We start from the raw sequence: 13684 nt of genomic DNA on the forward strand, positions 1-13684 counted from the left end.
CTAAAGTCTGGTGAAATGAGACCAGAATTCTTGCAAGAGGGAGCAAAACTGCCACTTTAATTTTGAAAAACAAGTGCAGGCGGGAGGGAGGAGGGATGTGAGAGATGCCTGCTTGTATAACCCAGCATTGAACTTTTAGGCCCCACAGTTGAATAAACACTCAGTGGGATTAAACACATTAGACACACGCACTGTTTAATGTCTTATATAAGCTCACGACAGCATTCCAGCCACTATTTTACCATCAAATTGCAGTAAAAAGCCACTTACCTTTTGATTTGCTTCTTTAAAAACCAATTACAGCAACACATAAATATTTTTGGAACGGACACAACTTTAAATCAAGATTTGATGTTTAAAACAAGCCTTGCATAAACCGCTTAGGTTTTATTTCAGTAAAATGTATTGATCTGGAGCTGAATCAACAGATTTAACACAATCAAGGTTATATAAAGTAATTAATCCCACTCCAAAAAAAGACACAATTAGAGTATTAAAGTATTAGACAACACACACACACACACAGCTAATGCTCAATGAATTCCTGAGCAATTAGCAGATCAAAATATCACAGTGACAAATTCCAGTACTGTATTTGTGTAATTTCAATGTTGGTATGTCAAACTAGGATCATCCAGGTTTTTCCACATCGTACCAACAGACAAGGAACCAGGAAGTGACACGTTACCACACACGAAGCAGGACGAGAAAAGGGTCAGCATCGAAGTGTGTGAACTTTATTTAATAGACTGATGTCAGCTGGCAGAAAGAATGCAACTGAATCATGAATACATAAGGCCCCCCCGCCCACACAAACGTGGAGACCTGTGTGAGCACATGAAGAACACCTGCACAGAGTGATGGCGTTTAAGTTACTTTTTGGATCCATCCACTCCCCAGAGTCCATATGACACACCAGCAGTTAGAAGAGCAGCGGGTAGTTTAAAGGCCGCCATCGAAGACTCACAGGTCAACCCCTGAGATGACCCATTCATCATGGCGTCAAGGGAAGAACACGGCAGGAAGTGCTACAAAATATATGAAATCCATCAAAGAAAATGGGAGTGAATGAAATCATGTGTAACATTTTTATTGGATCCATCATGTCTCTAATATTTATAGAATTCTTCATGATAGAAAGAGTAAATAGAATTATGAAATGTGAAGGTCACCGTGTGCAGCAGCACTAATATAATACCTTTAGAACATCACAATACTACGGGTCTGATCTGCAGAGCAGACAAAGTCCAAGAGCCGGTCCTGATCACCAGCTGCGTGGTGGTTCGGGTCACATGTTGACCCAGGACTCATCCGCTCAAGGCCACAGACGCAGCTCCTCCTTCTGAAGGACCGACTGGAACGTTGGCCTGAACTCTCTGACCCAGCTGGATGAGTGTGTGTGACGTCTCCGTCTATGAAATAGTGTCAGACACAGCGGGAACCCACCAAGCCCACGCCGGTTCCTTACTCCCAGAGAACCTGTGCTCCTGCCTTGGAGTGGCGCTTAGCCTCCCTCATGCAGAAGGCCTCCTGCTCCTCACTGATCTCCTTCAGCCTCTTCTCCTCCAGGAACAGCACCAGAGAGTGCCTCATGTCCACCACCTCGATCAGCCTTTGGAGGATCTGCTCTTCTTCTGCACGCTGCTCTGGGGTCTTCTCTGGCAGACAAACACAGTCATGACCCTGTTAGCGAGGCTCAGCGCTGAAACCTTTACCACATTCAGCAGCTCTTAAAAAGGCTCGAAATGCAATCAGGACATCAACACTACACACCACTTATCTCCATGAACTTCCTGAGTTCCAGCTCCATCGTGCTCTGCTTGTCTTCCAGTTCCAGCTGGCGAGACCTGAGGCAGAAGACAAACCTGAGCGGATTCTACGTCACAAACTGCAGCTAAAACAAGAAAAACCCGACTGGAGGAGACAGACCGGTCGCCACCGTGTCTTCACCCCTGAACAAACACACGAGTTACTGCAGAGGAGCCTCACTTACGCCACCATGAGGTCAGACTCCTCAGAAACCAGCGAGTTCTTCTTCAGGACCAGTTCGATCCAGTGCTCGATCATCTCGGGGGAGCCGCTGCTGGCTGAGAGGCAAAGAGTTTCCCTTTTAAACGCCATCGACCTCAACGTCAACACTTGATGTTTACTTTTCTGTCGTGGCTGGATAATGCCCTCACAGAGAGGCCTTTATTTTAGTTAAAGTTTGTGTTCCAGATTACAGCACAATACAACCTACAAGCACACCAGCGTCTCAGCGTCAAATGAAGGATTCTGAAGCAGAACTGTTGTTCTTTAATCAGAAACAGATCATTTGAGGTCTGGGTTTGCTTTCAAAAGCTGCATTTTAAAACCCTGCTGATGCTCACAGAGGGAAAAATGGATTTGACTTTATTTAAAGTTTACTGAACACTTATAAACAACACTGGGGAGTCTCACCATCCTCTCCTCTCAGGGTTCGCTCCAACACGACACCTTTCTCCTCCAAATCCTTAAAATCCACCTCGATCTCCTCCAACCTTCTCTGGATGGACTGAAAAGAGAGAACCATGAACCTATTAAAGTTCTAATCCTCATTTATCATAAATAAACTACAGAACACATGCTGCTACACTGGTGCAGTTGCTATGACAATGCAGCAGCTTCCGAAATACAAAGCTCGTCATTTACAGATTGAATCAGATTAATTGGTGTTGGATATAACAAGAAAACACTTTAGATTAAGTCTTAAACTGCCCCAAATCTTCTCTTTTGCAACAATTGTGAAATAAAAGCAAAGCAACTTCGAATTAACTCTTATGTAGGATGTAATTGTCACCATCAGCCACAAGGGGTCTCTACATCCACCCACATGAAATATTTAAGACAACGTGAGCATTTTACAATGAATTTATCTGCTAGTGTGTTGCCATTTTTATGAGCTTTAATAATGTAGATTCATGTCCAAGTGTGTGTTCAGCTGGAGAAGTTTGGCCTCAATACAACATGGACGCGCTCCCACTCTCTGACCTGTGCTTTGCGCAGACGCTGTAATTCATTCGTCTTTGCTCGTCGCTCCAGCGTCCTCATCTTCATCAGCTCCAGCTTCTCAGCCTCGGCAGGGCTTGAAGGTACCTTCTGAAACTGCAGACAAAGACTCAGCCTCATGTCTGTGCTACGTAAGGATAAAGAGAGGCTGTGCTCCTCTTACCTTCTCATTTAATAAGTCAATATCGTCCTCAAACGTCTCGTCGTCGTCATCGTCGTCGTCTCCGTCTACGCCCTCTTCAGAAGGACTGTGAACGCGTCTGAATGTTGTTTCTGGGGAAGAACGAATTTGAAAAACTTCTGGTCGATCCAGACCACCTCCCACAGAGCTAAAACATCCCACTTACCGACTCTGGCTGGAGGATCTGCGAGGACGCTGAGTCGCGTGTCTCTGCTGATTCTCGGAGACGACAAATTCCAGGGGGAAAACTTGGATCGAACTCTAGTCTGTCCGCTCGGAATCTCTTTCCTCCTGTAGCAGCGCCGGGTCTTCTTTTCCCGAATATGACCAGCGGTGCTCCCGCTCCAGTACCCCTCCTCTTCTTGACCATCCAGACCCTGTGGTTTGGGAGGGCTGGGACCCCCTGCTGTCGCGGAGGAGGAGGAGCAGGAGGAGGAGCCACCGGGCGTCTCAGAGTCAGAATCGGCGCTGAGGCTGTGGAGGTTGACCAGCTGGGTCTTCTCCTCGTTGGTCAGCTGAAGCTTCCGCAGTGACTGTTTGGGGCGGTAATCTGGATCTGCTCTCGAACCCTCAGCTGGTGGCTGTTTGTCTGGGGTGGAGGGGCTGAAGAGGAGAACCGTGCGAGGTTTAGCTGTGGGGGTTGAAGGCTTGGGACTGGGTGTGGTCTGCCACGACTGACGAGGCTTCGGGACTGGACACGGATCGTTGGCAGGAGGCTCCTCAGGCTCTTTGTCATCAGATTTTGGAGGATTTGTAGGAGTGTTTGAGCTCTGAGGGTCTCCAGCGTGTGTCTCAGCGCGAGCGGAGGGACCACTGTCCAGGGTGTGCTCGTACTCCTCATCAGATGGAGACAGCGTATAATCGTCACCGGACCGCTCATTCTCCTCATTTGTCTCACTGAGAGGTACTTTAATAACCTGAAACCAGACAAAACATCAATGAAAACCTAATTCAGAGAGTTCAAACTCTCGGTGACTCGAAGATTCTTCCAAAAACATTCAGGTTCACAACAGAAAAGACCATCTTTGGTCCTATTAAAAACATCATTATTGTGAAATTAAATTAAAAATCAAATTAAATTAAACTTCATACAAGCTTGTGAGCCTGAAGCGTACAGTATATTGAACAGCATCTGTAAAATTTAGTGTGTTTGGATCCACAGGCTTCTCAAACACAAACCATTCCATCAGTGGAGACTCGGTCTGACGCAACAGGATCATGAAGTCTGACAAGTGTGGAGTCTGAGCAGCCGGAGCGGTTCTGACGGTGACCTACCTCAGAAGAGGGTTCTGCTCCGTCTGCCAGCTCCAGCTCTTCAGAGTGCAGCTCGCAGTAAAACCTCCCTGAGGAAACATTACAGATCAGAAGAATAAAGAGAGTTGAAGTGTGCAGACATGCTCGCCACAGAAACCCTGCTGACTCCTTAAATCATTCATCTCCTCTCCATCTAAATGGAACCCCTTTTTAAAAGGGTGGACACAAATTTTTAATTACGCTGATAAATAATAAATACAAGCTGCTTCACATATCTCATACACTCCTAAAACCTGATTTAGGAGTGGCCTTTCATTGAGAAACATTAAAAATAACTGATGTGACATAAAAATCCCACCAGTCTACTTTGAATATTTTGGGGATTGGGCAAAGAAGTAAAAAAGAAACTTGCAAAAGTGAAAAGAGAAGCATGTAGGGATGAAAAAAATGTATAAATTAGGGAAAAAAAGTATGATGCTTAGACTCTTACGCCCCTATAAACTCAAAAACCTTTAAAATAAGAACTTGGATCCCCATAAGGCTTTTATCCTGACTCAACATTGGGACCAAAGTCCAGGGTTCCTGGTCCTCACCTGTGGTCGGATCGAAGGTGTAGCCGCCCAGTCTGAGCGTGGCGCCGCACTGGTGGCACGTGAAACAGCTCCGGTGGAAGAACTTGCCCTCGGCGCTGATGCGCTCCAGCACGTAGACCCTCTGGCCGCAGAAGTAACACTCCTCACTGTTGGCCATCAGAACTTCTGGCTGGGGTGCCGGTTCCGAAGCGGCCGCTGGCACTGGGGGGAGCTCGGGGGGCGGAAGAGGCTTCGACGCCTGTGAGGGAAAAGGTCAATCTGTAGATCAAAGCAGCACGATGTGACGCGAGCAAAAAATAAAGAAGCTCACGGTATCGTCATCTCCCATCCTCTTCTCTCTCGCTTGCTTCTCAGATGCAAACCTTTCCTACAGAGAAAACAAAGATCCTCACCAACCCATGAGTGGATCAGGTGGCCATCTAACACCCACACCTTCAGATAAAGCAGCATTTTGTTGCTCTATACCTGTACATGTGCAATAACAATAAAGTTGAATCTAATCTAATCTAATCTAATCTAAAAATGCCACTCCTCTTTAAGTCACGGCGACGCACGGACTCGGACTGAACTTAGGCCAGAGTCGGCCACTGAAAACAGCCTCACTAAACCCCTCTCAGGCCGTGTCAACACCCAGCCCGTGGGGATACCTTGCGTCTTTGCAGAGAGTTGTGCTTCAGCTTGGTCAGGAAAAAGAGAGCCGACTGTGTCTGGGAGAGAGTCAGAGGCTTGGATGGTGGCAGGAAGTCTGCAGGCTCTGTGGCAGTGGGAAATGAAAGAAGAATGTCAGGAAAAGAAATGAGCTTGGCTACAATTGCAGACACATCGGAATGTTCCTGCTGGACTGGTTGCAAACATGCTAAACATATTCCTACGGCACCTTTTACATGCCGTTAGGACACACATGTATACAGGTGATTTGTAATTCTGTCACGTCACACCAGCGGCAGCAGATGTGTCCAACTTTTTAATTCCCTGAAAAAACTCCCCAGCGCTCCCACTCCCACCCAGATAAGCTTACAACAGTGTGACAGCTCCCTCCTGCCTGCACATCAGTCAGCAGCTCCAGCGCCACAGCCACCAAGAGCACCTATCATACCCACGTCAGCTCGCTCAGACCCCAAAAACGGTGCCTCGACTCCGGTAAACGTCCTCCTCTACCACAACTGGAAGCAGCTTCCTAAATACGTGAGGTCCTCACCGTTAGCGTTTGCTCTGCCTGCCTCTGTGCCTGCTTAGTGCAGCACAACCAGTGGCGGCTGGCTCTGAGCACAGCACTAGCCACTTAAGCCAAATGGATTCTGGGTAGCAGGATCTTAAAGAGACAGCATCAATTTTGCTCACTGGTGAGCAGCAAACAGGCTTCAGTTGGACACCAAACACATTAAATGTGATGCTAAAACAGTGTGGTCTCCAGGCAACCAGGTTATGTAAGCTGCTGATACAAGAAGCTAGTTTTAGAAATTAATGCAAATCATTTTAAAAAAAAGACTAATTAAGGCAAACAGATGAAACAGGAAGTAGCAAATAAGACCTACCAGAAGCTTTAGCTTTTGCCGACACATTAAAGGCCTCCTGGATCTGCGTCAGGTAGAAGACCATAGACAGGTTGTCTATCTGGCTGTTGCTGGCCATGTCTCTGGCAGACATGACGGGTGGGATGCCCAGCTCCTTCTCCAAAATGCTGAAAGCCGTTTGGTTGTTGTAAACAGCGTTGGACTCGTCCAGAGAGGACATGTCGCTGCAGATAAATCCGACCGCTCATTAATCACAACAACGAAACCTCACACTGCAAGCTGGAAAACGCCAAAGTGTTTGATTAGCCGGCACGCTACAGTGTCTCGTTAGTGTCAAATAAATAAAGCAGATGTTAAGAGAGGAGCTCACATCAGGTGAGGCCTGAAGCGATGGACCAGCGCGCAGAGAGCCAGTCCTGACCTCCAGGATTGGCTGAAATCGTTGACGTTCACCTTGTTGTAACCTGCCGTGTTCTTCTGGCACCAGGCCAGCAACTCCTTAATGCCGCTGGCTGAATCTGAGGAGGCGAGCAAAGACGATCCGCATTTCAGTGGTTTTACGTTGAGAGAAAATTCAAAATGTCAACAATGCCACGTGGCTTCCTGACCCTGGCGCTGGAATGACGGACTGGATTTCTGTTTCTTGCTCAGGGAACTGGATTTATCTACTTCGTAAAGGTGCTCCACCTGGATCAAAAAGTCAGAAATGTTAATGGATCATATAAGCATCCATCATTTAAAGTTTAAAACATCAAGACAAACTTATATAATTATCTCATATAATCAGATGACCGCTAGATACCAATCTGCATCTATGAATAACACCGAGGATTAAGTTAGACCAGTGTTGCATAAATAAAGAGTTCTGACCTGGTTGGTGTGGATGGAGGAGAGGTTCACCGTCACGTAGCGCGTCCGAGGGTTGATGGTGTAACTGCCGTAGTTTTTGCTGGTGTTTTCTGGCGTGGTTTGGGACAGGATCTGATAAATACTCTCCCTGTCAATATGTGAAGAAAACCTTTATTCAAGTGCCACAAACATCCTTTTATTCTCATCACCTCATTTTCACATTTCTGCATTCAAAGAACAAGGACAAGAACCCATCGGCCTATTATCTCAGGGTGGAAGATGTTCTTGATGAGGCTTACGGAGGACTTTTGTCACAACGTGTTCCCATTTTATCTTGCGGTGTAATCCAGCCTCTTTAGTCTCATTTAAAATCCTCATTCGTCTCAGAAACAAGGTCACAGAAAAGGTGAGAAAAACAGCAGGAAGCAGGAAGTGAAGCAACAAGAAGCCTTTGCAACACCGTGGGTGTTGCATCATCTTGCTCAGGCTCGAATCAACTGACTGACGGTTTATCAGGCTCACCGTTCGGCGAGGACCTTCAGATGCGGGACCCCCAGACCCCAGCTCCTCACCATCCACGCTGTGTCGAAAGAAGCCAGAAAGCCCCGAGCAATCCCTGTCCCCAGAGGCCAGAAGGGCTGCAGAGAACAGAGCGCAAAGGATTCACTGTGGTCCAGTATCACAGTTATTTCTATCACATATGTGGGATTTACAGATAAAAAAGGTCATTTGGGCTGGATACATTAAATAAGCCCTCTACCTCCACCAGGCAGTCTCCAACGAGAGCCGTGAGCAGTTTCTTCCCCCTCCTCTCTCTGATGAGAGAAGCATTCTCAGCACGGTACATGCAGGTGAAGTCAAACATGGCTACGTCCGGCTGGCCGAGATGGTTCTGAGCAAACTGGAGGTGGGGCAGATTGCCTCCGGTGGAGAACTGAGCGGCATCATGGGCATAAAGGTGCAGAGCCTTGTAGTCCACGTTAGAAGGAGCCAGCAGCTGCTCCGCGTCGCTGTGGTCCTGCAGATACAGAGATGATATCTGATGAGTCATGGAGCCTCTTTCTGATGGACACATCTTCTAATGAACCAGCCGTGTGGTGCTCACCTCTTTAATGACCCCTTTCTCCAGCAAGCTCTTCTTTTTGGCCGTCATCACAAAGTAGTGGGTGTCATCTTTATAGTAGACAATATTTTCCAAATCGATACCTAAAAATAAAAAAAAAGGAAAGGGCTTAAGCCACACAGAAAAGAAACAACAGCTGTGGATGATCTTCATGTCCAAGAGGTGCTGATGATTCCATGATATACCCGAGTTTACCTGCAATGACTGATTGAGGGTCAATTACTGCAGGTTTTAACATTAAAACAGTCTCTCCATGTTTGACATTGCCCTTTGAGCAACGAGTGCTTCAGAAGCTTCTACAGCTCTACTTAGCACCATCAATCCATGTGTGAGGGCCACTTCTTCATCTGTGCTTCCTCTGTTAAGTTATCATGCTCCAGAATACAGTGTGATATGAAGCCAGCGGTCTCACCACGATGACTAAAGAGTCGTGCTGTTATTGTTTGGCAGCTGTAACTGCTGAGTGTTGGCTCAGATTCAAGGTTGTGCACAGCGGCTCGTATGAGAAGCTGCTGTCACAGGGAGTTAGCAAATGAAGAAGAGGATGAAGATCAGACACACTCACACTCAGCCCAAAGTTAATTCATGGCTCCAGGGTTTAATAAAGCAAAAAATGGACTTTTCAAAAGTTTAGAACGTTTCAGATTAAACTTTTATAAATAGACTCCACAGTGTCAGAAAGGTCCTAATTGAGGAGAACCTGGTACCCACCCGTCTCGCTGAGCAGCTGTTGGAAGAACTTCTGGTTGTAGATCCGTGCAACACCGCTGATCTCCGGCACCTGAGCCTCAGCAGCTGTTTTCCTGTTGATAAAGTTGGCCGTGATGCCGATGGCCAGCTTGCCTCTCAGCTCCTTGTGCTTGAAACCTGACGGCATAGAAGAAGACAGAGCTCAGGCACTGAAGGTGGTGGTCTTTGCTGTGACCTGCAATCAGCCCTGGCTAGAATTAGCATGTTTTCTCACCATCAGGAACAAACCTGCCTCCTCCTGCAGAGACGAGGACGTCGAACTGGAAGGTTGCAGCAGGATGAGTCTCAGGTTTGAGCTTGGCCATCCAGCCTGTCAGACAACAGCAAACACTTCACTTCAGTTTCCTCCCCCATAAATATCAGGAAAAGCTGATGCTAGTAGCGGGTAATCGACATAACGGTACCATTTTCTCCTGAGGGTTCATTCAGGCCCAGGAACTCCACCCCGGTGTGCACCTCCACCCCCAAGAGAAGCGCCACTTTTAACAGGATCAGCTGCAGCTGACGGATACCTGAATACACAGATGAGCTACGGTGAGTCACGACCAAATAATCCAGCCTATTTATCATTTAAGAAAGGACAAGGAAGCTTTGTGGAGGTGGATGAAAAAGAAAAAAGAAGCAGCAGAGTTCGAATGAATATTTTGAGCTAAACTGATTAAAAAGAAGGACAAATCTTGTTTTCCCACAATGCTGAGGCAGCTACTTTAAATCCATTTTAAAACCTTAGAGTGCACAGACGTGGGCAGGAACACTAATGTTGGCCACAAATGTTTAGGAGACATTGGACAGACAGCCACTCACTAATGTGATCCAGAGATCCGGTGCAGAATTTTCCGTAGAACGTCTTGGCTCCGAGCCCACGGAGGTCAGAAATGGAGAAGGGCCACAGGTGGAGAACGTTGTTTCTGGAGAAAGAGTCCCTCTTCTCCACCAGCACCACCTGAGCCCCCAGGAAGGACAGCTCGATGGCCGTCCGTAGCCCACATGGCCCTGCGCCCAACACCAGACACTGGGGGAGCGGAGGGGAGATGGAGACCAGGACAGATGAGACGAGGAAGCAGCAGAAAAACGCTGCAGCGGAGCTCCACGAGTATGATAAATGACAAGCCACAGAAACCAAAGCTGCCTTTGTGCTGCAAGATTTTCAGGTGTGTTTGCAAGAGGCGCAGTTCTTTCACTTCTGATTTTATTGCATTGCACGTCTATTTTTGTAAGCGCCACTTTATTAACTTTGTGTCATCTTTGCAACTTAATCTTTTACGTTCTTCAACAATATTAAACAACAAGCTTGACGATATTATAAGACGGTATTATCCCAGAGCGGGCTCACAGGGGCGTGTGGGAGCAAGTGTGTGGTCAGGAAAGTCAGAGTTCGCAGCCTAATGAACACGTCTCTGAACAGCAAGAGCGCTAAATCAGATCAACAGAGCAGCTGCGTTTAAATGACAAAGCCCACATCAGGAATTAAAAGCTAACGTGTAAATCAGATATCAGGGCAACTCTGTCATTAACTCCTGATAATTGCATTACCTCCTGAAAGCTAAGCCCTGAGACCAGTCAGGTAGAACCACAGAGGCTTCCAGTACCTTGTTTTTGATGCAGGCTTTCCTCTGCTGGTATTCTGAATGGGATGCCCGTTTGTCCAGCTTGGTCCACAGACTTTTGGCCTTCCAGTAGTTCAGTCTCTCCTTTAACTTGCTGTAAAAGTTCCTGAAGTCTTTGGGATTGAGGGTCAGCTGCCTGCAGAGCTCGGCGAAGTGCTGCTTCACGTCCACACATCTCTGGGCTTGCACGAACAGGTCGAACAGAGTGTGAGCGGGATTGACGGGATCCTGGTTCGCCATGGAGCCGATCTGTTACCGCCGTTCACTGTGAAACAGGAGGGGACGTCGTCATTTAAGAGCTTCCTACCTGGAAATCCCTGGGAGATGTTTACTGCTCAAAGCTTCCTGTTTTATAGAGGTAGTTCAGACCATAAAGTCTGTCCTGGGGAGACAGTCCTGTCCACACTTTATGTAATTATAGTCCAAAAGGCTGAACGCTTCTTTGTCACCTGGTTTGTTGACTCATTACCGACTTCCTTATTGGGTCTGTTTGTCTGTCTCCTTAAAGACAGCTGAACGCCGCCCCCGCCGCGGCCGTGTCACCGGTGCCTCGGGACGTGTTCCGAAGCTTCGGCGCGAACCTTACGACTTCATGGAAACATTCGGTCACAACAATGAGAATGTTCAACAGCTCCAGATAAGGAAGGAAGGTCGAGCCGAGAGGCTGAGCGACACTGCAGCAAATGTGGGGGAAACCCCAGCAATCACTCTGCTGTTAACACACATAAGAGTGACACATGCTGAGCAGGCTGGAGTGGCGTCTCCTCTGGGTCTCAACCGCTTCAGCTTCGTTGAGTTAAAGAGGAATAATTACAGCAGGAATAATTACAGCAGGCTCTGGCAACCAGGATGAAAAGTCTGCAGTGTTCGCTGTGGCTACACTCACGCTTTTAGACCATAGCTACTGAAAATCTTGGCATTTGCTTAAGGTGCACGCTTCTAAAAGCACACCGCGATGGCCATTTTAATCTTTTATGTAAATATCAGTCAAGAAGCGTTAAAGCTGCTCCTCCAGCACACAGAGAGGCTCTAACAGTGCAGCTGTTATTTCCCATAACCAACATGTTCACATCACTTCCTGACAGCAACCACAAGCCTACAAGAGCAGTTCTCAGCATCAGTGCCCCCCCCCACAGCAGCCCAGTCACAGCCAAAGCATGCAGCATGTTTGTGCACGACTTTCCGTGTGAAGTTAGTGCGTCCACATTTAAAACCTCTTCAAGTGCTTTCAAAGCATGAGTGCTCTCTCATGTTGGATCGCAATAGCTCTCGTATGTAGCTGCTAATCCGCGTGTTCTTTGAATGAAGACTCAAAGAAGAAAAATACCAATTTCAAAATGTATTTAACAATAGAACCAATTAGAGATACAAATATTACAGAGCTCCGGGCCAGTTCATAACCCTACAATCACAGAGTCCATTGCCAGGGCATGAAGTCTGACCACCTAACTATCCCTTGGCCCAGTCTTTTATAGAAACACACATGCAAATTCTCAATATTCATACAATCCAATCCAGTTCCTCTGCTGGGATGACCTCGTCCTCTTCTTTCAGTCCCATTTGGTGTTAATACAGTCCTTCTTTTCCATTATCTTCCCAGGTGGCCAGATCAAAGTTCCCATTCTTTATGCAAATAAGATCATCAACCCCACCATGATGTCCCGTTTCTAATGGGTGTTTAACACCCCCTGCCTGACTGGTTCCTGAGAGTACAATGGAACAACAAACAACAATCCTGTCTCTAGACAGGAACATATGGTAAAACACATACAAGATAAAGACAATTCTCATCATTCATCAGCCTTTAAATCAATCAGGAGACGCAGAACTTTGGCCTGAAAGGATGTTAAGATCGGATCCGTTTGCTGTCAAATGGAGCCGGATGGCAAGAGGCCGGTTAATCAAGGAGAAAGTGTAAAGACGAGACAACTCGTCTAAACTAAAAATAACTCCAAGAAACTGGAGATATTTTCATCTACGATGCTGCCGCGTTTATGATGTTGTGCTTTTTTCTGTTTCAGCTCACAAACAGCCGCACTGGAACAAAAAGAAAAGGATCATTTGGATGCTTCTAAATATAGTTGGAAAGTGCGGCGCTGCCTGAAGCGTCATCTGGGACAAATGTACAGACAGACACGCACTTACAGCCCAGCAAACATCATCTGACCCATGTTGAGCAATTTTGGCAGAGATGAGTTAAAAGGAGCTTCACGCACAACCAAAACAGGCTACTCTGAGGGGAAGTTGTCCAGATTTCTCCCACCAGAGAGATGCACCACCTTAGACGAAGATGAGCTCTGCTGGGGCGGGATGCTGCTGGATCCTACTGGTCCTCTCCTCTCCTCTCTGGATGGTTTGGAGAGCAACGCAAAAACTTTCCTGAGCTTTTCTGGCTCCAAAAAATGAGAGGGAGCCGATAAATGTAAGGGGGTGGCGGAGCAGGTTGCCTTCTCAAGAAGTGACGAGCACATTTAAACCCAGGCAGGTTCAGGGATGATGTCACAGTTTCAGCAAACCTCTACACGCACCTCGTGTATATAATAATCAGTACAAACACACCCAAACGCTCCTTCTAAATCTTTCCCGGGGTTACCTTACCGTCTTAGAGCCTTTGTCCGTGGAGCTGCATCCCTGGCGACGGGTCTTCCTTTGTTTACAGGTAAGTCGGAGAGCGCGCGCAGGCTCACCTGGATTCTCGTGTCTGTGGCAGCAGCGCTCGCACACCACGCGCGCCGCGCCTCTTCCGGGACTTTCTGGACGTGAACCAGCGCGAGCAGCGAGTGACA

At 47.2% G+C, this 13684-nt stretch overlaps 1 protein-coding gene across 2 annotated transcripts; it reads right to left on the reverse strand.

Annotated features, from left to right (window-relative positions):
- Positions 1 to 715: 715 nt before the first annotated feature.
- mical1 (microtubule associated monooxygenase, calponin and LIM domain containing 1) lies at positions 716 to 13662 on the reverse strand. Of its 2 annotated transcripts, none has more exons than XM_057041757.1 (24): positions 13497 to 13662; positions 10881 to 11163; positions 10096 to 10303; positions 9696 to 9803; positions 9506 to 9601; positions 9253 to 9408; positions 8524 to 8624; positions 8179 to 8436; positions 7941 to 8056; positions 7440 to 7566; positions 7178 to 7256; positions 6940 to 7087; positions 6591 to 6793; positions 5703 to 5809; positions 5366 to 5422; positions 5056 to 5293; positions 4484 to 4551; positions 3375 to 4125; positions 3191 to 3300; positions 3010 to 3123; positions 2440 to 2533; positions 1994 to 2087; positions 1774 to 1847; positions 716 to 1658 (listed from the first exon to the last, which is right to left on the reverse strand). In XM_057041757.1, exons 2-24 carry the CDS (start codon positions 11136 to 11138, stop codon positions 1465 to 1467), a joined length of 3759 nt encoding a protein of 1252 aa, XP_056897737.1. In that variant the 5' UTR covers positions 11139 to 11163; positions 13497 to 13662; the 3' UTR covers positions 716 to 1464. The 2 variants fall into 2 exon arrangements, with proteins under 2 accessions (XP_056897737.1, XP_056897738.1); XM_057041758.1 differs by lacking the exon at positions 13497 to 13662 and adding an exon at positions 11348 to 11894.
- Positions 13663 to 13684: the final 22 nt, after the last annotated feature.

Source organism: Takifugu flavidus, chromosome 8, assembly GCF_003711565.1.
Source record: "Takifugu flavidus isolate HTHZ2018 chromosome 8, ASM371156v2, whole genome shotgun sequence".
Taxonomy (NCBI): Eukaryota; Metazoa; Chordata; class Actinopteri; order Tetraodontiformes; family Tetraodontidae; genus Takifugu; species Takifugu flavidus.

Bases quoted from the DNA above. Each gene is read 5' to 3' on its own strand.
- mical1 (XM_057041757.1), bottom strand. From the start codon at position 11,138: ATGGCGAACCAGGATCCCGTCAATCCCGCTCACACTCTGTTCGACCTG. The intron at 6,794-6,939 runs GTGAGCTCCTCT...ATTTATCTGCAG, and splicing joins CGCTTCAGGCCTCACCTGAT to CGACATGTCCTCTCTGGACG. The intron at 5,810-6,590 runs GTAGGTCTTATT...CCACTGCCACAG, and splicing joins GGCAAAAGCTAAAGCTTCTG to AGCCTGCAGACTTCCTGCCA.